At 44.7% G+C, this 24,584-nt stretch overlaps 1 protein-coding gene across 1 annotated transcript in view; it reads left to right on the forward strand.

The window, feature by feature from the left end:
• The window catches only part of TMEM132B (transmembrane protein 132B), a 386,360-nt gene that overhangs the window by 197,575 nt on the left and 164,201 nt on the right, over positions 1–24,584 (forward strand). The window contains 1 exon segment of the mRNA XM_032603526.1: positions 6,197–6,343. Coding sequence (XP_032459417.1) covers positions 6,197–6,343 — 147 coding nt within the window.

Here is a 24,584-nt window from a genome sequence, read left to right on the forward strand (position 1 = left end):
CCTATCGGTGCGCAAAACCCGCATATGTGAGACCTGAACAGAGTCAGGTGCCTAGGGAAGTGGGGACATCATTTGAACCTTTGTGGTGAGCCACTTCTAAAGCTGGTCCTACTTCTGGACATTGAAGTAGACTAGACATGAACCAGAATTGGATTATTTCTTTGGTCAACTACAATCACAGAAAATTTCTGAGACTCTGTCAGGTGCACACTGATGTCCTTTGAACCCAAAGTGTCGAGGGTTCAAGTGTAGAGTAACCTCTATGGAAAAAATAAATAAAAGGATTTACTACGGCAAATGGAGGGTTTGCGCCGTCTTGGGATATGAGAGGAATTTCCTGCCAAGGAAAGGAGTAAAAATCAGGGAAATCATATCTAGAGAGGAGGTGGCTGGGGTCCTGCGTGGAGACTTAGAGCAGTTACAAAGGACACCTCACAGGGAGGGGGCTTGATGCCTGAGTGTATGATCTCTGGGGAGTATGCAGTAGTTCATGGTGAGAAAAATCATAATAGCTATAGCGCTGATCACTTTCTTTGTCCCAGGTGTTCTTCTAGGCACTTTATACACAGTGATTCACTTAATCTTCATACAGACTACACTATAGGTGGATATTATTATTACACACATTTTGTAAACGAGGAAACTGAGTCACAGATGTTCAGTGATTGGTATCCAAACTCTCACGGTTAGTTCATTGTCATCATCACTAACTCCACCACCTCCCTGACCTTCATCCTTAGAAGCATCCAGCTCTCCTAGGCAGGTAGGAATGCCTGGTGCTCCATAACCATCCAAAGGCAAAAATAATTAGAATGTATTTCTTTTGGGTAAGAGATAGTTAGGGAGTTTGGGATTGACACACACACACTGCGTTATTTATTTATTTATTTATAACATCGTTATTGGAGTATAATTGCTTTACAATGGTGTGTTAGTTTCTGCTTTATAACAAAGTGAATCAGCTATGCATATACATATATCCCCATATCTCCTCCCTCTTGCATCTCCCTCCTCCCACACTCCCTATCCCACCCCTCTAGGTGGTCACAAAGCACCGAGCTGATCTCCCTGTGCTATGCGGCTGCTTCCCACTAGCTATCTATTTTACCAAAACTAGCTATCTATTTTACATTTGGTAGTGTATATATGTCCATGCCACTCTCTCACTTCGTCCCAGCTTACACTTCCCCCTCCCCGTGTCCTCAAGTCCATTCTCTAGTAGGTCTGTGTCCTTTATTCCCGTCTTGCTGCAACCTAGGTTCTTCATGACCTTTTTTTTTCTTAGATTCCATATATGTGTGTTAGCATACGGTATTTGTTTTTCTCTTTCTGACTTACTTCACTCTGTATGACAGACTCTAGGTCCATCCACCTCACTACAAATAACTCAATTTCGTGTCTTTTTATGGCTGAGTAATATTCCATTGTATATATGTGCCACATCTTCTTTATCCATTCATCTGTCGATGGACACTTAGGTTGCTTCCATGTCCTGGCTATTGTAACAGAGCTGCAATGAACATTTTGGTACATGACTCTTTTTGAATTTCTCAGGGTATATGCCCTTTAGTGGGATTGCTGTGGTCCTATGGTAGGTCTATTTGTAGTTTTTTAAGGAACCTCTGTACTGTTCTCCATAGTGGCTGTATCAATTTTACATTCCCACCAGCAGTGCAAGAGGGTTCCTTTTTCTCCACACCCTCTCCAAGCATTTATTGTTTGTAGATTGTTTGATGATGGCCATTCTGACTGGCGTGAGATGATATCTCATTGTAGTTTTGATTTGCATTCTCTAATGATTAGTGATGTTGAGCATTCTTTCATGTGCCTCTTGGCCATCTGCATGTCTTCTTTGGAGAATTGTCTATTTAGGTCTTCTGCCATTTTTGGATTGGCTTGTTGTTGTGTTTGATATTGAGCTGCATGAGCTGCTTGGAAATTTTGGAGATTAATCCTTTGTCAGTTGCTTCATTTGCAAATATTTTCTCCCTTTCTGCGGGTTGTCTTTTCGTCTTGTTTGTGGTTTCCTTTGCTGTGCAAAAGCTTTTAAGTTTCATTAGGTCCCATTTGTTTATTTTTGTTTTTATTTTCATTTCTCTAGGAGGTGGGTCAAAAAGGATCTTGCTGTGATTTATGTCATAGAGTGTTCTATGTTTTCCTCTAAGAGTTTGATAGTGTCTGGTCTTACATTTAGGTCTTTAATCCATTTTGAGTTTATTTTTGTGTATGGTGTTAGGGAGTGTTCTAATTTCATTCTTTTACAGGTAGCTGTCCAGTTTTCCCAGCACCACTTATTGAAGAGGCTGTCTTTTCCCCACTGTATATTCTTGCCTCCTTTATCAAAGATAAGATGACCATATGTGCGTGGTTTATCTCTGGGCTTTCTATCCTGTTCCACTGATCTATATTTCTGTTTTGTGCCAGTACCATACTGTCTTGATTACTGTAGCTTTGTAGTATAGTGTGAAGTCAGGGAGCCTGATTCCTCCAGCTCTGTTTTTCTTTCTCAAGATTGCTTTGGCTATTCGGGGTCTTTTGTGTTTCCATATAAATTGTGAACATTTTTTGTTCTAGTTTTGTGAAAAATGACAGTGGTAGTTAGATAGGGATTGCATTGAATCTGTAGATTGCTTTGGGTAGTAGAGTCATTTTCACAATGTTGATTTTTCCAATCCAAGAACATGATATATCTCTCCATCTGTTTGTATCATCTAATTTTTTTCATCAGTGTCTTATGATTTTCTGCATACAGGTCTTTTGTCTCCTTAGGTAGGTTTATTCCTAGATATTTTATTCTTTTAGTTGCAGTGGTAAATGCGAGTGTTTTCTTAATTTCACTTTCAGGTTTTTCATCATTAGTGTATAGGAATGCAGGAGATTTCTGTGCATTAATTTTGTGTCCTCTGCAGGGAATTCTCTGCATGGGGCAGAGCAGGAGGGAAGGGGAGCAGGTTTTGGAGTCAGGGGATCTGGTTTCTAATCCTGGCTCTGTCACCGTCTAGCTCTGTGACTTCCAGCTGGTTGCTCCCTCGGGGGGTGTGAGGGTCACAGTTTGATCATCAGGACATTGGGAACAATAGTAATCAGACCATGGGTCTGCTTGGTCAAATTGCTCTGTGATCCGTGTATGTGGAAGAATGTGATAAGCCATTAAAGTGGCAAGTACTGGTAGAAATGAGGAGGTGCTCTTGACAGTGGGAGGACTCTGCTTATGGAGACATGCATTCTGGAGCATTCTCTCCAGTTGCCCCTTTGGCAGCAAGATGGAATGGCTGGAAACAGGGATACAATGAGACGCCTCTATTCATGGCTTGCATAAATTAATTCCCGGAACTTTGTGATGGCAAGAAAGAAAGCTTTGAGGAGTTAGCATATGTAGTCACCAGAATTCAACAGGAAAAACCATCCAGTTGGGACAAAGAATGGCGCCTGAATCTCTGGAGGGGGTCAGGAACGCCAAATGCAAGAGCGAGCAGGTGTATGTCTTAGCATCTGTGTAAGGTCCTATAAGAAGGGAGTACAGGAAGCAGAAACCTTAAAAAATTTAATTAGATACGCAAGTATTTGAGTCCCCTAATTCCACCCTGGGGTTCCTTATGGTAGGCAGCAAAATCAGGGGCTTTAGGACAACCCTTGAGTCCAGAACATTCTCTCCTGCTGCTTGAAATTCTGACTTTAGGGATTCCCTTCTTTGGGTCCTTTTTGGATTTTGATAAATCCTTTTTTAAAGTTTCAGTCGCTTCTGGGAGGGTCCATTCACCTGTTTTTTCTTCTTTTCTTTTTTAATGGAAGCAAATTTCACATAACATAAAATGTACCATTTCTAAGTGGATAACTCACTGCCGCTTAGTACACAATGTTGTGCAGACACGCCTCTATCTAATTCCAAGACATTTCTGTGACCCAAAAGGAAACCCCATACCTGTTAGCTAAGCAGCTACTCCTCGTTCTGCTCCTCCCAGCCCCTGGAAACCACTAATCTGCCTTCTATCTCTGTGGATTTACCTATTCTGGGTATTTTATGTAAACGGAACCATACAATACATGGCCTTTTGTGTCTCGCTTCTTTCACTTGGAATGATGTTTTTATTTTATTTTATTTTATTTTTTTTGCCGTACGCGGGCCTCTCACTGTTGGGGCCTCTCCCGTTGCGGAGCACAGGCTCGGGACGCGCAGGCTCAGCGGCCATGGCTCACGGGCCCAGCCGCTCCGCGGCATGTGGGATCTTCCCGGACCGGGGCACGAACCCGTGTCCCCTGCATCGGCAGGCGGACTCTCAACCACTGCGCCACCGGGAAAGCCCTGGAATGATGTTTTTGAGGTTCATCCACATTGTAACATGCATCAGCACTTCATTCCTTTTTGTGGCTGAGTAGTATTCCATGATACGTATATATCACATTTTGTTTATCCTTTCATCACGTGATGGGCATTTGGGTTGTTTCTGCCTTTTGGCTGTTGTGAACAGTGCCGCCATGAGGTGCACGTGCAAGGGTTTGCCTGAGTATCTGTTTTCAATTCGTTTGGGTCTCTATAAAGGAGTAGAATTACTGAGTCATATAGTAATTCTATGTTTAACTTTCTGAGCATCTGCAAAGCTGTTTTCCGCGGTGGCTGCACCATTTTACATTCCTACCAGCAGTGTACAGGGGTTCCCGTTTCTCCACATCCTTACCAACATTTATTATTTTCTCTTTTTTGATGATAGCCATCCTCGTGGGTACGATGTGGTGTCTCATGGTTTTGATTTGCATTTCCCTGTTGACTAATGATGCTGAGCATCTTTCCATGTTCTTGTTGGCCACGTATATCTTCTTTGAAGAAACATCTATTTTCAGATTGAGTTATTTGTCTTTTTTTGTTGTTGAGTTGCAGGAGCCCTTTATATATGCTGGATACTAGACCCTTATCAGAGATATGATTTGTGGATGTATCCTCCCATTGTATCCTTTCACCTACATTCATATGTTTTTAATTGCATCTTAGACCCTGCTATTATGTGTGGATTTGATTAATAAATCTCTTGGAGGGAATCTTTGCTTCTAAGTTCTTGGTGGCAGTGGAATGTCTGTCCTGATGGATCTGTCTTTGCTGATGCTCCTGTAACTCCTGCACACATACCATTTTTTGGCATCGTGGCATTCCTTTTGCCTTCTCTGTGGAAAAGGATGCCCAGAGCCTCACCGGGCATTTCTTATTAGTCCACAGGCCTCTGGGAAGCAGAGGGGGTTCAGGTACCTTCACAGCTAAGCATGTGCTGACCCTCTGCAGCATTAGTTCATGCACCCGGAAGTCCAATGACACCCTTTTCGTATTACTTACATTTAGTTAAGCACAGCAAGCAGCTTGGCTTTCCATGGCCCTGTCTTCCTCCTGATTGTTCTCCAGACAAGTCCACAGCATCTGGGCAAGTCCCAAGGCCATTGTGAGAACTTGGATGCTGCCTTGCAATCCCCGTGGTTACAGAGGAGATGTATTCTGGTTAGTAGCAACATGAAGATAGTTTTAGGAGCAGGGAAGAAACGGCAGACAATCCAGGCTGGGAACTCTCTTTGGCCTTTGCTCAGTGGCTGAAGCAGCTGGGGCCCTGGATTCTTCCTTGGGGAGTTGAGTTCTGCAAGCATCGTACCAGGCAGTCCTTGGCCACTTCAGCCTGCCTGAATGCTGTATTTCTTTTGCTCCTCTGAGGACCGCATGGTCCCACTGTTTCCTCTTCACAGTGTGATCAGTGCTGCCTGCCTCCCCCTTGGTGCCCTGGCTGGTGCCATCCCCTGGGCTGGCATAGCTCCTGCAGCCTCTCAGACCCTCCCACCTCATGGGGGCCCTTCCCCGTCCCCAGGGGAAGGACCGGGCCCCAGATTCCATCCATGCCTGCCAGACACATCTGTCTCGTCTCCGTCCCACGGGACCCCTGAAACAGAAAGCGATCTGGTTCCCAACACACCGATCAGACAGAAAATTAACAGACTTGGCAAAACGCTGGGGCTCCTACTTTGGGGCGCTTGTAAAAGTAACAGGACACTTAGTTTTCAAAGGAAAGGCATTATGGCCACTCTTCCCTTACATGTCCCAGAGGAAAGGGGAGAGCTGTTCTAACTCCCTATTTTTGCTCCCTGTTTTGAACTAAAATGGTCGTATACATATATATATATATATATATATATATATATATAATTTTTTTTTTCTACCCCACAGAATTAAGGCAGCAGCAGGTGTGAAAATAACCGCAGTGAGAGTCAGCAGCGAAGACCAGTGGGCAGTCCAGGAAGAAATTGACAATGACAGTGTTCAGACAGCAGCCACCCTCACCTGCGTGGGTCATCACCCGGACACACAGAGCAGGTAAGCGCTGAGATGCCCAAGGTACCTCGGCAGTGGTGGGTTGGGGGTGGCTGCAAATGCTGATAGGAAAGTAATGAGTGTATAAATAAAGTGGTGCCTCTGCATTTTTATTTTTTTGTGCCCTTTTTTTAAAAAAATTTTATTTTATTTATTTTTTTGTACAGCAGGTTCTTATTAGTTATCCACTGTATACGTATTCGTGTATACATGTCAATCCCAATCTCCCAGTTCATCCCACCACCACCCTCCCCCCCGCTCCACGTTCCCCCCTTGGCGTCCATACGTTTGTGCTCTACCTCTGTGTCTCTATTTCTGACCTGCAAACCGGTTCATCTGTACCATTTTTCTAGGTGCCTCTGCATTTAATGGGAGATGTGTTCCTTTGAATTCATCAGCTCAGCTCCGTCCTACAGCTTCTGAATGTATTATCGGATGTGCTACAGGATCAGGGCTTTATCCTTTCTGCTCTTTATACATCGATGACCTAATTAGGTTGGCAATCTCAAAAATTACCTGAACTCCTGTTTTGTCACAGTGCAGGGTTTGATAACCATTATTTTAAAATTCTATTATTGTTACTGTTATTGTTGGCAGTGAAGAGCTGAAGAATGAAGTGGGGAAAATAGAAATGATTTAGGAGGCAAGGGGGAAATGTACATTTTAATGAGTGAACTGAGGGTGCCTCTAGCTGTCACGTAATTGTCTCCCAGTGCTTAAAGGTAGTCGTTTTGCAGCTATCACACCTGGGTATTGGCGTGTGGCCTCGGGATGTGAAGTTGGGGAACTTGGCACTGCGGGCACGTCTTCTCCAGCTCCGATAGCAGCCTTGGGTTTTATGGGGCTGAGCTTGCCTGGGAAGCAGAAGGAGGTTCTTGCTAATAATCTTGCATCTGGGCTCCCAACAGGCAGAACGAGCTCTCACCCCTGTTGCCACAGTCTTTTCTACAGTCTCTTGGCCCCTCTTCTCTTCCCTTTTGACCGAGCAATGCTGGCCATGCAGTTCCCCCGGCTTTAAAACCATCAATGGCTCCCACTTCAGCCAGGATGAGACCCCTACTCCTCAGGCTGGCATAGAGCCCTGTTTAGATATTTCACTTAGCATCTTCTAGTGTCATAACCTGTTCTCTTTTCTTTCGTTTCTTGTTTTTTTTTTTTCTCTTTTTGCCACACCGTGCAGCATGCAGGATCTTAGTTCCCCGGGGAGGGATTAAACCTGTGTCCCCTGCCATGGAAGGGCGGGAGGCTTAACCACTGGACCACCAGGGAAGTCCCTCTTTTCTTGTTTTTAAACCCTTTGAGGTCCACGATGTTGGGCACCAGAGGGGCACTGGGTGAATGAGTGAGGGAGCTGGTGGGTGGGAGCATGAGAAATGGAGAGATTGTGTGAAGCTTTTGCCTTTTCTAATGGATTTCTAGGCTGAGGGCTGTCTCTGCTTGGGCGACCTCAGCCAACCTCAGCTAGAACTCCGTTCTGCCTGATTTTGAAGAGCTCTTTCAAAGGGCAAGAGTGACTCAGGCTGAGTGATCAAAAGCCTCTGACTAGGAACATTGATCAGGTGATCTGGGTTCCTCTCACTCCCAACTCAACATTCCGGTCATCGTCCTTTACATCCCTTGACAGAGCTTTTAGTCTGCAGCCTCATGTGACCCATGGTTTCCCTGGAAATCTGAATCTGCTGTCTGAACACTCCCCTATCCTGAGCTGTCGATACCTGGAAAGAGTCTAGGATTTTTATATTTGCTCAGTTGCAGGTACTAGAATTCTCACCTAAAAGTGGCTGCAACAATAGGATTTTGTCATCTCATGTGACAGGAAGCTTGGAGGTGGGTGGTTCCGTGGTTGGTTAATCCAGCAGCACAGTTGTGTCACCCAGGTGCATTCCGTCTTCCTACTTTATCGTGCCCAATTCACTGGCTGTCATCCTCCAGCTTGTTTCCTCACGGCTGCAAGATGGCTGCAGCAGTTCCAGGCATCACAAACTTATCTAGTTGTATACAAAGACTGGAAGGGAGGGGGGCTTCTCTTTTTGCCGGGAAAGAAGACCTTTCCATCTGGAAAGAAGACTTTCCCTGGAAGTCTAAGATCTCATCAGTAGTTCCATGCCTTTGCTCAAGAAGCAGGGTAGTCTGCAAAGTTGAATATCTGGTATTACTTTCAGGCTTTGTACTGAGAGATAGTCTTTGATGTCAGGGAGAAGGATGGTCAGCTAGCAGTATCTGCCACGCTTCTTAAAGGTGGGATGTGTCCAGGGTCGTGCCTTGATCTCTGTTTTGACTCCACTGGAAGACTTCCTCTTGGTTTTGCTGGGGTGTTTATCCGGTGGACTTTGTCTGACGGATGCCCTTAGGTACCACACGATTGAAGCCCACACAGAAAGGGCTCCTTGACTCCTTGTGCAGATGGAGAAATTCGGGGGGGACAGGTGCCAGAAGTGTCTGGATGCAGCATTCTGGCTCTGTCTTTCCTCTGGGTTGGCGTCGTCTCCAGCAGGTCTTCCCAGCATCAGTCCTACTGGCCTGGTCACTTCAGGGAGAACACTGTTCTGTTCCATCACATCCAGCGCAAGTCTTGGGGCTGCTCATCACTGGCTCTGCCTGGAGTAACATGGATCTCGTACTCACTCTGAACCAATCTCTGTAGCCAGCTGTAAAAGTAGGGGATGGGTGGGGCTTCCCTGGTGGCGCAGTGGTTGAGAGTCCGCCTGCCGATGCAGGGGACGCGGGTTCGTGCCCCGGTCCGGGAAGATCCCACATGCCGGGGAGCGGCTGGGCCCGTGAGCCATGGCCACTGAGCCTGCGCGTCTGGAGCCTGTGCTCCGCGGCGGGAGAGGCCACAACAGTGAGAGGCCCGCGTACCGCGAAAAAAAAAAAAAAAAAAAAAATAGGGGATGGGTGAACGCACCTGAATGACTTGGGCTTAGAGTACGGGAGAGGGTTCTTGGGGGAAAATGGGAGGGCAGAAACAAGAGGTGGCTAGGAAGTGACGACAGTCCTGCTGACCCTCTTATTGGGCTGGAGGAGCCCCAGTGGGATGCCTGGACTTACACCCTCAGAAATCACCGTGTGGGTCTCTAACGGCCGTCTCCGTGGTCTGCACATGGGAAATTGACTTGGTTGAAATACTGGCTGATGGAGTGGTGATGTTTTAAATTGAAGGGAAAACACAGGCTGTGGTTATCACTTTCAGTTCTGAGAGAATCAATTTTGCATTTTCTTTAGAAGAGATTAAAAAAGTTACAAGAGAAAAAAAGTAGTTACATAACCAGAGTTACATAAGTATCAGACTTTGCAGCATCGTCTTCTCTTACTTCACTTTCCGTTTTTGCCCTTCCCTGTGCTGTTAGAAGGGCAGGGATTGTTGCTGGCATGACAATTTATGCTTATCTAATATCCCTCTAAAATCGCTTCCATAATCTAAATAAATAATTGCTTCTTTTTATACTTTTTTTGGGTTGTTGAATTGTGAGATCAAATGAGGTGCGAAATACCAGCTCATGGACTGTGTTTGTCAGGCTAACAAAGTGAATCTGTGAATATATCCCTAACAAAACATCCCGAGGAAAGCTGTTATCTCTGAATTGTGACAACCTTGGGTGGAATAGGGTTTTTAATAGAATATAAGGTACCAACTGCCTGAAGTTCTGTGATAAGAATTAAAAATGTGTCAGTATGGGAAGACTCAATGGGCTCGGTTAGGAAGGCAGAAAAGTCTTAATTCAAAATATTTTAATGAACACTCATTGTGAGGAAATGTGAGTAATAAAGATGGAAACCACAAGGGACTTCCCTGGTGGCGCAGTGGTTAAGAATCCACCTGCCAATGCAGGACACACCGGTTCGAGCCCTGGTCCGGGAAGATCCTGTGTGCCACAGAGCGACTAAGCCCGTGTGCCACAACTACTGAGCCTGCGCTCTAGAGCCCGTGCTCCGCAACAAGTGAAGCCACTGCAATGAGAAACCCGCGCACCGCAAAGAAGAGTAGCCCCCGCTCGCTGCAACTAGAGAAAGCCCGTGCGCAGCAACGAAGACCCTACGCAGCCAAAAATAAATAAAATTAAATCTTAAAAAAAAGTTGGAAACCACAAGATAACGAGTCGCATTGCCCAACGAAACGAGAAGGGATTAGAAAAATAAGCAAATTTGAGAGTGTTCAGAACAGATAAAATGAAACCAAGAGAAATGAAAGCCAGATGATGGACTCTTGGTGTGGGAAACCACGTGCAACCAGCTAGGTTGAGATGAGGTTGTTTCTTCAGTGATTTCTGTCTGGCCGTTGGGACCCAAACCTCAGAGGAAATAAGGTGCCACTCAGTGTGGTCAAAAGCCACAATGCAGAGCTCATTCTCATCTGAAAGTTGGTACAGAGGCAGAGAGAAGCTCCGGGGTGCACCATAGAAAGGGGAGTCTGTGCTTCTCCATAGGATAGAAAAGCCAAACCCTAAATTTACATTTGTTATATATAATGAAAAGCATGGCAAAAACAAACTTCTGTTAATCGATTTTTGAGATTTTTCTGTGAAAAGGTCTTGAAAGAAATAGACACACCCCACATGATTGTAGCCCAGTTGAAGGTGAAATCGACATCAAAGTTAAATGTTTACTGGGAAGTGTTACCATGTTTGAACACCTGGATTTACTGTTTCAGGAGTTTTTCTCGGCCTGCTCCAATCCAGAAGTGATTATAACGGGTTGAGCAGAAGAAGGGATCACCCTTTCAACTAACTTGACTAACTCATTGCCTTTTGTGAGAGTTAGCAGTTGAACCTTGGGGAACAAACAATGGTAATAGAGGAAAAGTCACCATGTCGTGTGTCATCTTATGGATCCGTGAAATACGAACCAGGCTAAATCTTTTATTGTGCTTAAGGCGTCTTATTCAAGTTAGAGAAGAAGAAGGAGAAGGAGAAGAAGAAGAAAAGAAGGGGGAGGGGGAGGGAGAGGACAGGTCAGTGATGGTAACAGTTGCCTCTGTTTCTAAGAAGTATAAGTAGATTTTCCCCACCAGACTCAGTTCAGGGTGGTTACTTTCCTTCTGTAAAATGTTTGATTGAGACGTAAAAGATAGAACACGTGGAACGTTGTAGTATGTCTCTGAGGGCAGTTTTGTGTGATTGTGTTCCTCATTTATTTGAAAAACTTCTTGAAAAACCGTATCATTTGGTGCCTGACACCGTTGAAAGTCTTTGCGGGAAAACACACTTTTAAAAGCCAGAAATCTCAGAGCCCTAGGAGGCAGATAACTATTATCATTCCCATTCAACAGATGTGTAAACTGAGGCACGGTTTCAGTGATTCCCCCAGGTCTCAGAACCAGTAAGTAGCCAAAGCACTCTGCCTTTCGGGTCCACGCTCTTGTCCACGACACTGGGCTCTTCACGAGGCATGAGGAGATGCCCCTGCTGTGCACTCTCCTTCCCCCCCACCCCATCTTTCAGCTCTCTTGCCTTAAGTGGACTGAAAACTCAGTAAAAAGCAGCGTCCACAGCACTAGCAGACCATCTAGCATGTGGAAATAGGCTCTGTAGTGAGTTGAAGGGTGGCCCCTCAAAGGATGTGTCCACATCCGAATCCCTGGAACTTGTGAATGTGACCCTGTTTGGAAAAAGGGTCTTTACAGAGGTAACTCAGAATCTTGAGAAGAGGTGATCATTCTGGATTAGCTGGGCAGGCCCTCAATCCAATGACGTGTCCGTATAAGATACGTTCATTGCAGCTCTATTTACAATAGCCAGGACATGGAAGCAGCCTAAGTGTCCATCATCGGATGAATGGATAAAGAAGATGTGGCACATATATACAATGGAATATTACTCAGCCATAAAAAGAAACGAAATTGAGTTATTTGTAGTGAGTTGGATGGACCTAGAGTCTGTCATACAGAGTGAAGTAAGTCAGAAAGAGAAAAACAAATACCGTATGCTAACACATATATATGGAATCTAAGAATAAAAAAAAGGTCATGAAGAACCTAAGGGTAAGACAGGAATAAAGACACAGACCTACTAGAGAATGGACTTGAGGATATGGGCAGGGGGATGGGTAAGCTGTGACGAAGTGAGAGAGTGGCATGGACATATATACACCACCAAACGTAAAATAGCTAGCTAGCGGGAAGCAGCTGCATAGCACAGGGAGATCAGTTCGGTGGTTTGTGACCACCTAGAGGGGTGGGACAGGGAGGGTGGGAGGGAGGGAGACGCAAGAGGGAAGAGATATGGGAGCATATGTATATGTATAACTGATTCACTTTGTTGTAAAGCAGAAACTAGCACACGTTGTGAAGCAATTATACTCCAATAAAGATGTTAAAAAAAAAATAGACACAGAGGAGCAGGCCACGTAAAGATGGAGGCTGAGATGGGAGGGGTGCAGCCACAAACCAAGGAAGCCTGGTGCCACCAGAGGCTGGGCAGGGCAATGAATGGATACCCCCTGGAGGCTCTGATGACACCTTGAGTTTGGAGCTCTGGCTTCCAGAACTGTGAGAGAATAAATCTCTATTGTTTTAGGCCATTACATTTTTGGTAATTTGTTGAAGCAGCCCTAGGAAACGAATACGGGGGCTTAATGACTACTTGGCAAATGAATAAATCAAGGCATCTCAATCCTAGATGTGTATCAGAATAGCCTGGGAGTCTCTACAAAGCACACACTCCTTAGACCTTACCCCTAGTTGGGTCACAGGCATGTTATTAAAAAAAAAAAAAAAAACCCTAGTGATTTTAATGTGTAGCCAGGGATACAGGAATAAATGAAATGTTAATGAACTTCAGCACCATAAAGAAGATAAAGGTACTTTGTTTTCTAAACAATTTTAAGATTGGAAAATAATTGACTTAGAACACGGAATTCTTGGATTTACAATAGCATTTGCCACTGCACGCCTGGAGACCTCTGAGTACCAGCTATCACAACAGTTCAAAATCAAGATTTGATGTATAGAAATGTATCGTGCCCTGGACTCGTTTGTCATTCTCTCTAGAAAATGGCAACAGAATTCACCTATAGGAAACAGAGGACTCTTCCCCTCCCCGCAAAAGGGACCAGGCCAGCTGAAGAAAAGAAAAAAAATATTTAAAAAATATTTCTCCTCTTTTCCTAACCAGTGGGAAACTGTTCATTTATGCAGCTGGCTAGTTTCAGCCTAAGTGTAATAGAAAGCTTCTTACTTCAAAAGTAATAGATGTTTAGCTGTAGAGAACTTAGAAAATACAACTGAGTAAACTGGAGAAGATTAAAGTCATCTCTGAACCAATGTATGAGTCATAGGCAGCCATTGTTAATATTTTGATGAGTATATCTGCACATGCTCATTTGTTCACATGTACATGAATATACATAAATACATGATTTTTGTCAACACTAGAATTTGTTTACCTTTGAAAGCTGTTGTTTTCTGTAATAATGTAGAATAAATACACGGCAGCATCTTTTCATGTCATTAGATATTTAACCATAAAAAGAATTATCAACCCTTTTGGAAAACTGATGCAAGTGGTGGATTCTTCCCCCCCAAAACTACAGGTATGCACACATAAACATTGTTTTCTAACAATTTCAAATTAATGGGACCTTTCCTTGAACCTGTAATTTTTAACGTAATATTTTAAAGTGGTACAGTATTCTGTTGATATTATAGAGGTGTGTTCTATTCATTTACCGTGTTTCGTTTTTTCCTCTTTAAAACATTGCTGCTAGCCATTTGTATGATGTTTTATTTTTTCCTCCTTTTAAACATTCTCTTTTTTTAAAAAAAATAAAATGTCTGTTGCATATTCCTGTAGATAAGTCTTTAGGAGAGAAAGCTACAAGTGAATGGGTAGGTTCAAAAGACATGACTGTGCTTTAAGTTTGTGATGCTTTTGTGAAAATTTCCTGCCAGTTTACACTGCCAGCTCTGTGTAAGAGTGCCCAGTTCTCCGTTCCTTTGCCAACTTTGGGCATTGCCTTAAAAAGATAATTTGATAGTTGAAATATGGCTGTCTGCTTGCGTTGACGTAATTTCTGGTGAAGCTTAACAATTTTTGTCATGTTTGACTGCAAATGTTTTTCCCCACTTGTTCTCTTTAGTGTTTTGTTTGTTTCTTTTGTTATTTTTGTATTCTGACTTTAGCGATGTTGTAGGCTTTTGTGTTGTCCAATCCAGTCATCATTTTCTTTCAAGTCAAGGGCTCCCACCTGGAGAAGGGGTGGTGTAGGGGCAAGCAGGACGCGTGAAAGGCTCTGTCAAAACCGACCTGTGAGGCACTTCCCTGCTGGGCCAGTGGGTAAGACTCCACACTCCCAGTGCAGGGGGCCTGGGTTTGATCCCTGGTCAGGGAACTAGATCCCACATGCTGCAACTAGAAAAGATACCATATGCAGCAACTAAGACCCAGCATAGCCAAATAAATACATAAATAAATACTAAAAAAAAAAAAAAAAAAAAAGCCACCCATCAGCCCAGCCTCTGAGTGGTGTAAGAGAGAACCAGAGCCAGACGCTGGTTAAAGTGGTGGAGAGAGATTTTGTTCAGAAAGTATTGCAAGGAGGGAAGAGAGACCCCAGGGTAGAATTGGACTCCATACCCAATACAGTAAAGACAGCTGGAGATTTACAGCCAAGGAACAGAGTGGGGGTGGTGTTGGTAGATGGCAAATTGCCAAAAGGAGACAGTGAAGGAAAGGGGATTCTTGCTAGACTGACCAAACCAGATTCTTGCTGAGGGCAGGCCAGACCGATCAGACAGCACGCGTGGGCATGAGGAATTTGATTGGATATGGAGGGTGATCAGCTATCAAGGGTGGGGTGGGATGCCTCTAAACTGACTAAGCAGGATTCTTGCTGTAATTGGGCTACGCAGGTGTGGCAAGGACACGGCCACCGTCAGGAGGAGGGAGGGCTCAGAGGAGCCAGTCTCAAGTTTGGTTGAAGCGAGTCTGTCCAGTGACTGCACAGAGCAGTGCCCACTGCTGGCCTGGCAGAGGCGGGTAGTGTGAGTGGGAATTAAACCTTGGTCATCTTAAGCCATTGAGGGTGGTTTTTTTAAAATTGAAGTATAGTTGAATTACAATATTGTTTTAGTGTCAGGTGTACAGCAAAGTGATTTGTGTACGTGTGTGTGTGTGTGTGTGTGTGTGTGTGTGTGTGTGTGTATTCCGATTATTTTCCTTTATAGGTTATTACAAGATATTGAATATAATTCCCTGTGCTGTACAGTAAATCCTTGTTGCTTATCTATTTTACGTATAGTAGTTTGCACCTGTTAATCCCGAACTCCTAACTTATCCCTCCCCCTTTCCCCTTTGGTAACCAGAAGTTTGTTTCGTGTCTGTGACTCTGTTTCTGTTTTGTATCTAGAGTCATTTCGTTACCAGCCTGAGCCGGAACCGAACTCAGGTTCGGCTGCCCATCGTCTCTCAGAAATTCGATGTTTGAGAGACAAGGGGTGGTGGAAAAAGAAAAATGCTTTATTCAGGAAGCTGGTGACCCCGGGAAGATGGCAGACTAGCGTCCCCCAGATGATCTCCCCATCGCCGATCAGGGGGCGAGAGCTTTAAAAGGAGAGCTTCCAGGGTGTGCACGTGAGGGCTACGTGCAGAATAGCACAGTCAGCTCTGACAGCCATCTTGAAACTGGTCGTGCGGTGGTCTGGTCAGCGTCATCTTGATTGTTTTAAGCACACTTAATCTTCAACTCCAGTGTTGGTTTATTCCCATTTTTCTTGAGGCCAGTTCCTGGAATTGTGCAAGCCGTGGATTCAGTACGGCTCTAGATGGAGCAGCTTGTGTCATGGGTGTAGTCTGGTTATCATGCCATTAGCTTTTTCCCTCTGGTGGCTGTTTTAGTATCTGCAGAACAACTCAGAAATGTGCGTCAGACACTGTTATCTAAGTCCTTCAGGGAGGAACTAAAGATTCTGTGATGCTATTGCCCTAGCCATTAACTGCCTCGGCCTTCTCTTTAGTGACTCAGAGGAGGCCTGGGAGACTACAGCTTTTCTACAAACAAGAGACAGGGCACATGGAAGGGCCTTTGTACATGGGAGGGCCCCTGAGGGCCCTGCTCGTTTTCAGTTTGTATTATTTTTTGATTCTACATATAAGTGAAATCATATAGTATTTATCTTTCTCTATCTGACTTACTTCACTAAGCGTAATATTCTCTAGGTCCATCCATGTTGCTGTAAATGGCAAGATTTCATTCTTTTTTGTGGCTGAGTAATATTCCACTTTTTAAATACACACCACATCTTCTTAAACCAATTGTCTGTTGATGGGTACTTTCTATGTCTTGGCTATTGTAAATAGTGCTGCTATGAACATTGGGTGCATGTGTCTTCTTGAAGTAGAGTTTTTGTCTTTTCCTGATAGCCCAGAAGTAGGATTGCTGGATCCCATGGTAGCTCTATTTTTAGTTTTTTAAGGAACCTCCATAATGTTTTCCATAGTGGCTGCACCAATTTACATTCCCACCAACAGTGCACGAGGGTTCCCTCTTCTCCACACCCTCTCCAGCATTTATTATTTGCAGACTTTTTGATGGTAGACATTCTGAACAGGGTGAGGTGATACCACATTATGTTTTTGATTTGCATTTCTCTGATACCTAGCGATGTTGAGCATCTTTTCATGTGCCTGTTAAGCCATCGAGGTTTGAATTCACTTGTTACCACAACATGAATAGTCTATCCTGACTGATACAAAGAGTATCCAAATATACAGTTAAAAAATATTAAGATTTTTTTGGAGCAGTTTCAGGTTTACGGAAGAATGGAGTGGAAATTACAGGAAATTCCCATATTACTCCCCGACATACCGTTTCCCCATTATTAACACCTGGCATTATTACTGTGGCACATTTGTTACAATTGAAGAGCCAATACTGAAGATGCATTCTTTGTTTTTTAAACTTAACTTTTATTTTATATTGGAGTAGAGTTGATTTACAGTGTTGTGTTAGTTTCAGGTGTACGGCAAAGTGGTTCAGATACACATACACAGGTATCCATTCTTTTTCAGATTCCTTTCTCATATAGGTTATTATAGAATATTGAGTAGAATCCCCTGTGCTACACAGTAGGTCCTTGTTGGTTATCTATTTTATATATAGTAGTGTGTATATGTTCATCCCAAACTCCTAACTTATCCCTCCCCCCCTCACCTTTCCCCTTTGGTAACCATAAGTGTGTTTTCAAAGTCTGTGAGTCTGTTTCTGTTTTGTAAATAAGTTCATTTGTGTCATAGTTTAGATTCCACACATAAGTGATACCATATGATATTTGTCGTCCTCTGTCTGACTGACTTCACTCAGTATGGTAAAGGTGCATTCTTATTAACTAAAGTCCGCAGTATACATTAGGGAGCACTCCGTTGTACATTCTCTGGGTTTGGATGATACATAATGACAAGTGTCCACCATGCCGGCATCATACAGAATACTTTCACTGCCCTAAAAATCCTTTGTGCTTCACCTAATCATCCTTCCCTCCCTCCCCCCCAAACGCCTGGTCGCCCCTGATCTTTTTATTATCCTTATAGTTTTGCGTTTTCCAGAATGTCATAGAGTTGGAATCACAGAATGTAGCCTTTTCAGATTGGCTTCTTTCGCTTAGTAACATGCATTTAAGGTTCCTCCTCTTTTCATGGCTTGATAGCTCGTTTCTTTTCAGCACTGACTGATATTCCATTGTCTGGGTGAACCACCCTTTATTTATCCATTCACCTGCCAAAGGACGTCTTGATTGCCTCCAAGTTTTAGCAGTTGGGAATAAAGCTGCCATAAACATCTGTGTGTGTAATTTTTGTGGGCTTAAGTTTTTAACTCCTTTAGGTAAACACCAAGGAACGTGATTGCTGAACGTTATGGTAAGACTATGTTTAGTTTTGTGTGAAACTGCGAAACTATCGCTGAAAGTGACTGCACCATTTTTCATTCCCACCAGCGCAGAATAAGAGCTCCTGTCGCTGCCCCGTATCCTCACAGATATTTGGTGGTTAGTGTTTTGGATTTTAGCTCCTCTAATAGGTGCGCAGTAGTTCCTCACTGTTGTTTTAATTTGCAGCTCCCTAAGAATATATGATGTGGAGCAGCTTTTCATAGGCTTATTTTCCATCTGTATCTCTTTTTTGGTGAGGTATCTGGTCAGATCTTTGGCCCATTTTAAAAACTGGGTTGTTATTTCTTATTGCTGTGTGTTAAGAGGTCTTTGCAGATCTTAGATGCCCATCCTTTATCAGTTATGCGCTTTGCAGATATCTTCTCCCAGTCTGTGGCTTGTCTTTTCATTCTCTTAATCAAATATACATGTTGAGTAGTGATACCATGTAGGGAATAAGTTCAGAGGTTTCAAAGTGGCTACATTTATTTGATGAAGAAGTTTTCCTAATTCTCAGTATGGCTCGTTTGGAGCAGAAACCTGTATATTTGGGTGTTTGGGTGTGGTTTTTGCTATAACAATGTGTCTTACTTTGTGCCGCTGAGTCTTCCTGCTGGCCAGGAGGGCCGTGCTGGCAGAGGACTGTATTCCTGGCAGGCTCATTCCTAGAAATTCCTTGTGGCCACCACATGGCCTCTGACTGTGGTCTCTCCCCACTATCCGTTCTGCTACCAGCTGCCAGGCTAATCTTAAAATACCGCTTTCATCACCACCTAGTGGTTCCCTGTTGCCTGTCTCAGCAAGTCTAAACAATTGACTTGACTTTTTATGGTCTTTTTAGAAGCGGGGTTCTCTCTGTCACCCAAGATGCTCAGAACTCTGGTGCAAGAGACAGATGCTGGGACAGCGAACTCAGCCAGTAGGTGGCGCTCTGTACAGTTTCAGGACAAGAGCCCAAGTGCAGCACAACAAAGAAGAGGATGCAATGGAGGAAAAGTCATCTCAGAGGAGGTGACATTTGAATTGGTCCTTAAAGGATGAGTGGAAGTTTGAACCTAAGCAATTCTGGGAAGGTGCCCTATTAAGCCATTCTTTAAATAATCCTAACGCTGTATTGTATTCGTTCTCCAGGATGTTCTTTAATGCACAGGTTTGATAGTGGTTGGATTGTCTCAGAATATAGAGCATCTGTGGAGAGTAGACCTGGATGGGGCCGTTTTGAATAGTCTTGAAAGGTGCCAACGTGGGAGGAGTTTTCAGGGGGTGTTGGAAGCAGATCCTATTAAATGCAATGCTTATTTAGCACCTACTTTGTGCCAGGTTCTATGCTGTATATTATCCCTGTGAATTATCAAAATATACCCATGAAGAAGGTAGAACAAATAACCCCACTTACAGATGCGGAGGGTGAGGCTCAGATATTAAGGGTCCACAGCTAGGTCCATAGCTAGGACTGGTGGATCTGGGATTGGAACCCAGATTTCAAGATCCTAGAACAGTGCCTGGCACACAGTAGGCACTCAACAAACGTATGTAAGATCATTCTAAGCCCAAGACTCCTTCCCCAGCACCAGGGAAAAAGAGAAGAGAGTGGTGCTGAAGAGAAACTCTGCCAAAGGTCAACACTTGGGCAGGATTTTGGTGGCGTCCCCAAATCCCCAATTTAAGCAACGTTGTTTGAGGCTATAGGAAGCTCAGCCTCAATCATTGCTTTATCAGCTTCATGCATTATGGGTCCTTTAGACCCATAATAGAAATAGAAATAGAGAACAGAGTTTCTCTCAGACACTCAAGTATCATGGAGATTCAGACATGCCCTTTCTTCCTGAGTGCAGATTTTATTTCTTCTGTGTGATTTAACGTCTGTAGTTCCGTGATGCAGGCAGAAATTGAGCCAGAGGAAACGGGAGGCTTTCTTTCCAAAGGTCTGCCCAAATGGTGATCTGCCATGGGAGCCTTTGCAACAGATTGCCGATGGGCGGTTGATGAAATTAATCGAGGGTAACCTGCAAAGTTGATGCTCTTGGGAATGACTCTTTGTTTAACCTTTTAGGTTGGTATTTGTCAGAAACCCCAGCCGCTCCGTTAAATCATTTTTATGTCATTATTGTGATGTATTTATTTACTTATTTTGACATATTTATTATGATGACATTATAGATGTCATTGACCAAATTGACCACTGGAGCTAGGAAGCATTCCTCAGGTCTGGTGCAGATCTTTGACAAAAGCAATCAAATGAACCTTCGAGCGCTTCCCCCACCCCTACACTTTCCTCACGGTTCCCTGGAGAAAATACTCTGTGATTGGAAAGTATTCATTTAATGCAGCCTGCCTCAACCAAGCGTCAATTCCTGTAAACCTACAGAAGAGGTAGTATACCTGGTTACCTTTTTTTTTTTTTTTTTTTTTTTTTTTTTTTTAACTGTGTGAGCAGAAACCTCTATGTTTTTTGAAAGGACATCTGATTCGGTTTTATCCAGCTCCATGGCCAGCGTCCTCTGTTGCTTTCTGTGGGTACAGGTGCAACGTGGCTCCACGTTCTGTCACCTGTATCCAAACATGACTATTTAAAGGCACTTAACGCTGTTTGCAGGAAGGATGTGCAGCCTTCCACCCCCAAAGACGTTCCTCCGTATCATCAGAAGATCCACTTTTTTAATTAGTAGACTTTATTTTTTCTTTTTGTTGGGTATTTTCTTTTTTTACCTTAGACTTTATTTTTTAGATCAGTTTTAAATTTACAGAAAAGTGGAGCTGAGATTTCCCTTATAAGTTCCCCACCACTCCACACCCACTTTCCCCCATTATTAACACCTTGCATTAGTAAATTGCATTTGGTATAATTGGTGAGCCAATATGGATACATTATTATTAATGAAACCCCATACTTAATTCAGATTTTTTAAAGTTTTCACCTAACGTCCTTTTTCTATCGCAGGATTCCACCCAGCACATGACATCACATTTAGTCATCATGTCGCCTCAGGCTGTGACAGTTTCTCAGACATTCCTTGTTCTTGGTGACCTCGATGGGTTTGGGGGGGAGTGTTGGTCAGGTATTTTGTGGATGTCCCCCCACTGGAATTTGCCTGATTCCCCCCCCCGCTCCTGATTAGACTAGGGTTGTAAGTTTTGGGGAGGCAGACCACAGAGGTGAAGTGTCATTTTCATCACATCATACCGAGAGTACCCACGACCAACACTATTTTATCACTGTTGACATTGACCTTGGTGACCTGGTGGCAGCCAGTGTTTGCTAGGTTTCCCCACTGTGAAGCTACGCCATCCCCTGCTGTCCGCACCGTCCTCTTGGAAAGGAAGTCGCTACGCAGCCCATACTTAAGGGTGGGAGCCTTGGTCCCCTCCCGCGTGGTGGACTGTCTGCAAAATGTACTTGGGATTTTCCTTGCTGCTCCATTTTCACTTCCCACACTAATTGCACCTCGTCTGTGAACTCCGGGACTGAAGGATTGACTGTGTGTCTGAAGGAAGGACTGTGTGTCTTTCCACACAGAGTCGCTGTCGCCCAGCGCCACGCGTGGCACATATTAGGTGCTAAATAAGAAATGACTGTGGCTGCATGAATAATGAAGGATGATCTAGTTAGGAACGCCTCGCCTCCTGGACTTCTGCCACCCCTTCACAGAGAGGGACCTCAGCTGCAGCGTTGACGGTCGGTGGGTACACTGGAGATCTGGACCTCACATCATCCATCAGAGTTGATGCACACGGTGATACGCGTGTCCGCAGAGCGGAACCAGAGTCACATGTGATGGAGGGTGACCGGCATGGGGCTGGGGCTGCAGTAGATAGGATGGGCAGAGAAGGTCTGTGTGGGAAGCGCCATTGGCTCTGAAATGGGAGTGAGGAAGAGCCAGCCACGAGATGATCTGGGGAAGGACTTTCTAGGCCGAGCAGGTGGTGCCTGGGTGGTGGGTTGGAGCTTTGGAAAGTATCCAGCTGAGCTTGAGCCAGTGTCTACTGAAGGTTGTGTCTACATCCGACAGGCAACCTACGGCACCACAGGTTCTGGGGTTCAGGATGTGGGTGCCTTTGGGCGATGCTCTTCTGCTAACCCCCTTGTGTATTTGCAATCCCGTAAAATTGGAATCTGTGATGTGTGTCTCCCGGGCTTATGTGCCCGGATGCTGGGTCAGCAGGCTTCCATCTGGGTCTGGCCTGTGGGCACCACTGCAGGAGAGCAGAGGATGGGAGGAAAAGGAGGCAGCGTGGAGACATCCCTTCTGTCGCTGGCCCCGGCGGTGGCTGCACCCTCCTCACAGCCCAGCTCCTGCCGGACGGGTAGCTGTGGTCAGTTTCCATCCAGGGGTCCTTGGGCTCCTGTCCGCCCACCTCCCGCCATTGCTCCTCTAGCCTCGAGGTGGTCCTGGCTTCTTGCTCTTCTGATCTCTGCTTTCTCACCGTCCCATCCTACTTTTCATATTTGCTGTCACTTGGGCGACCAATTCCCTGCCCTAAATTCCCTTTCTTGTTTATTCCTGAGGTAGTTTGTGTCCTGCTCACACAGTGGCCTGATTCAGTGAGGCTGGGGGCCAAGAGCTCCCCGTCACGCTGAAGGTTTTTTTTTTTTTTTTTTCCAGTATGAAACTCAGAGTGCATGAGAGGAGGGCCTGCGGTGGTTGAGCCAGCCTTGGATTCTTGAGTGTTCTGGAAACCCTGAGGAGTACCCCCTCAGTGCACCTGAGCCATCCCTCACCCCATCGCTGCAAGCAGACGGACAGATTGGGGCCCTTGTCTCTGGTTCCCGACAGGGACTGCTCGAGTCGTCCCTTCCAGAGTGACACTGTAGCATTGCAAACCCCCTGCCTGAGGCCACCTGGTTGGGAGGCCCTGCTTTCTTGCTCTTTTGAGTGACATCTCTGTGATTATCTGGGGAGATATTTGCATTTGATTTTCAAGAGAGGAAGGAGAGAGTTGGGTTTGGTTGCCACTAAGATTGGGGTGCAGAAAGGAGTGGAGCCCGCAGCCCTGCCGATCCGGGGCCAGGACAGTCTCCCAGTTTCTCCAGGGAGAGGATTCAGACATGTCCACCCTGGTGCCCAACAAGGACACGCCAGCCGGCACCAGGGTCCAGGACTGCCCAGAAACATTTATTCACTCAATGTCTCTCCCTTGTGAAGTTTACATTCCAGTGGGAGGAAACAGACAATAATAAGTATTTACTATAAGATGGAGAAAAGTTCTAAGGAGATGAGGTCATACTGGAGTAGGGTGGTCCTAATCCAGTATGACTGGTGTCCTTACAAAAGGGGGAAATTTGGACACAGACGCATAGGCAGAACGCCATGTGAAGGTGAAAGCAGAGATCGGGGTGATGCTTCTACAAGCCAAGGAACACCAAAGATTGCCAGCAAACTCTCAGAAGCCAGGGGAGAGACAAGGAACAGATTCTCCTTTGAAGCTCACAGAAGGAACCAACCCTGCCAACACTTTGATTTTGGACTTCCAGCCTCCGGAACTGTGGGAAAATACTTTTCTGTGGCTTAAGCCACTTTGTTACGGCAGCCCTGGCAGAGGGGTACACTTCCCCCTTCTTCCTTTTTCCCCCTCCCGGGAATATAGATCTACAACAGAACAATTTACAGTTGAGTGGCTGGCGTGGTTCCAGCCCATCTTTTTTTTTTTTAACATCTTTATTGGAGTATACTTGCTTTACAATGGTGTAAAGTTAGTTTCTGCTGTATAACAAAGTGAATCAGCTATACATATACATATATCCCCATATCCCCTCCCTCTTGCGTCTCCCTCCCACCCTCCCTATCCCACCCCTCTAGGTGGTCACAAAGCACCGAGCTGATCTCCCTGTGCTATGCGGCTGCTTCCCACTAGCTATCTATTTTACCAAAACTAGCTATCTATTTTACATCTGGTAGTGTATATATGTCCATGCCGCTCTCTCACTTCGTCCCAGCTTACCCTTCCCCCACCACCGTGTCCTCAAGTCCATTCTCTACGTCTGCGTCTTTATTCCTTCCTGTCCTGCCCCTAGGTTCCTCACAGCCATTTTTTTTTTTAAGATTCCATATATATGCGTTAGCATACGGTATTTGTTTTTCTCTTTCTGACTTACTTCACTCTGTATGACAGACTCTAGGTCCATCCAACTCACTACAAATAGCTCAATTTCGTTTCTTTTTATGGCTGAGTAATATTCCATTGTGTATATGTGCCACATCTTCTTTATCCATTCATCTGTCGAAGGACACTTAGGTTGCTTCCATGTCCTGGCTATTGTAAACAGTGCTGCAGTGAACATTGTGGTACATGACTCTTTTTGAATTATAGCTTTCTCAGGGTATATGCCCAGTAGTGGGATTGCTGCAGCCCGTCTTCTTTTCCAAGTCTCAGAATGATCTCCCC

This window comes from Phocoena sinus, chromosome 14 (assembly GCF_008692025.1).
Source record: "Phocoena sinus isolate mPhoSin1 chromosome 14, mPhoSin1.pri, whole genome shotgun sequence".
NCBI lineage: Eukaryota > Metazoa > Chordata > Mammalia > Artiodactyla > Phocoenidae > Phocoena > Phocoena sinus.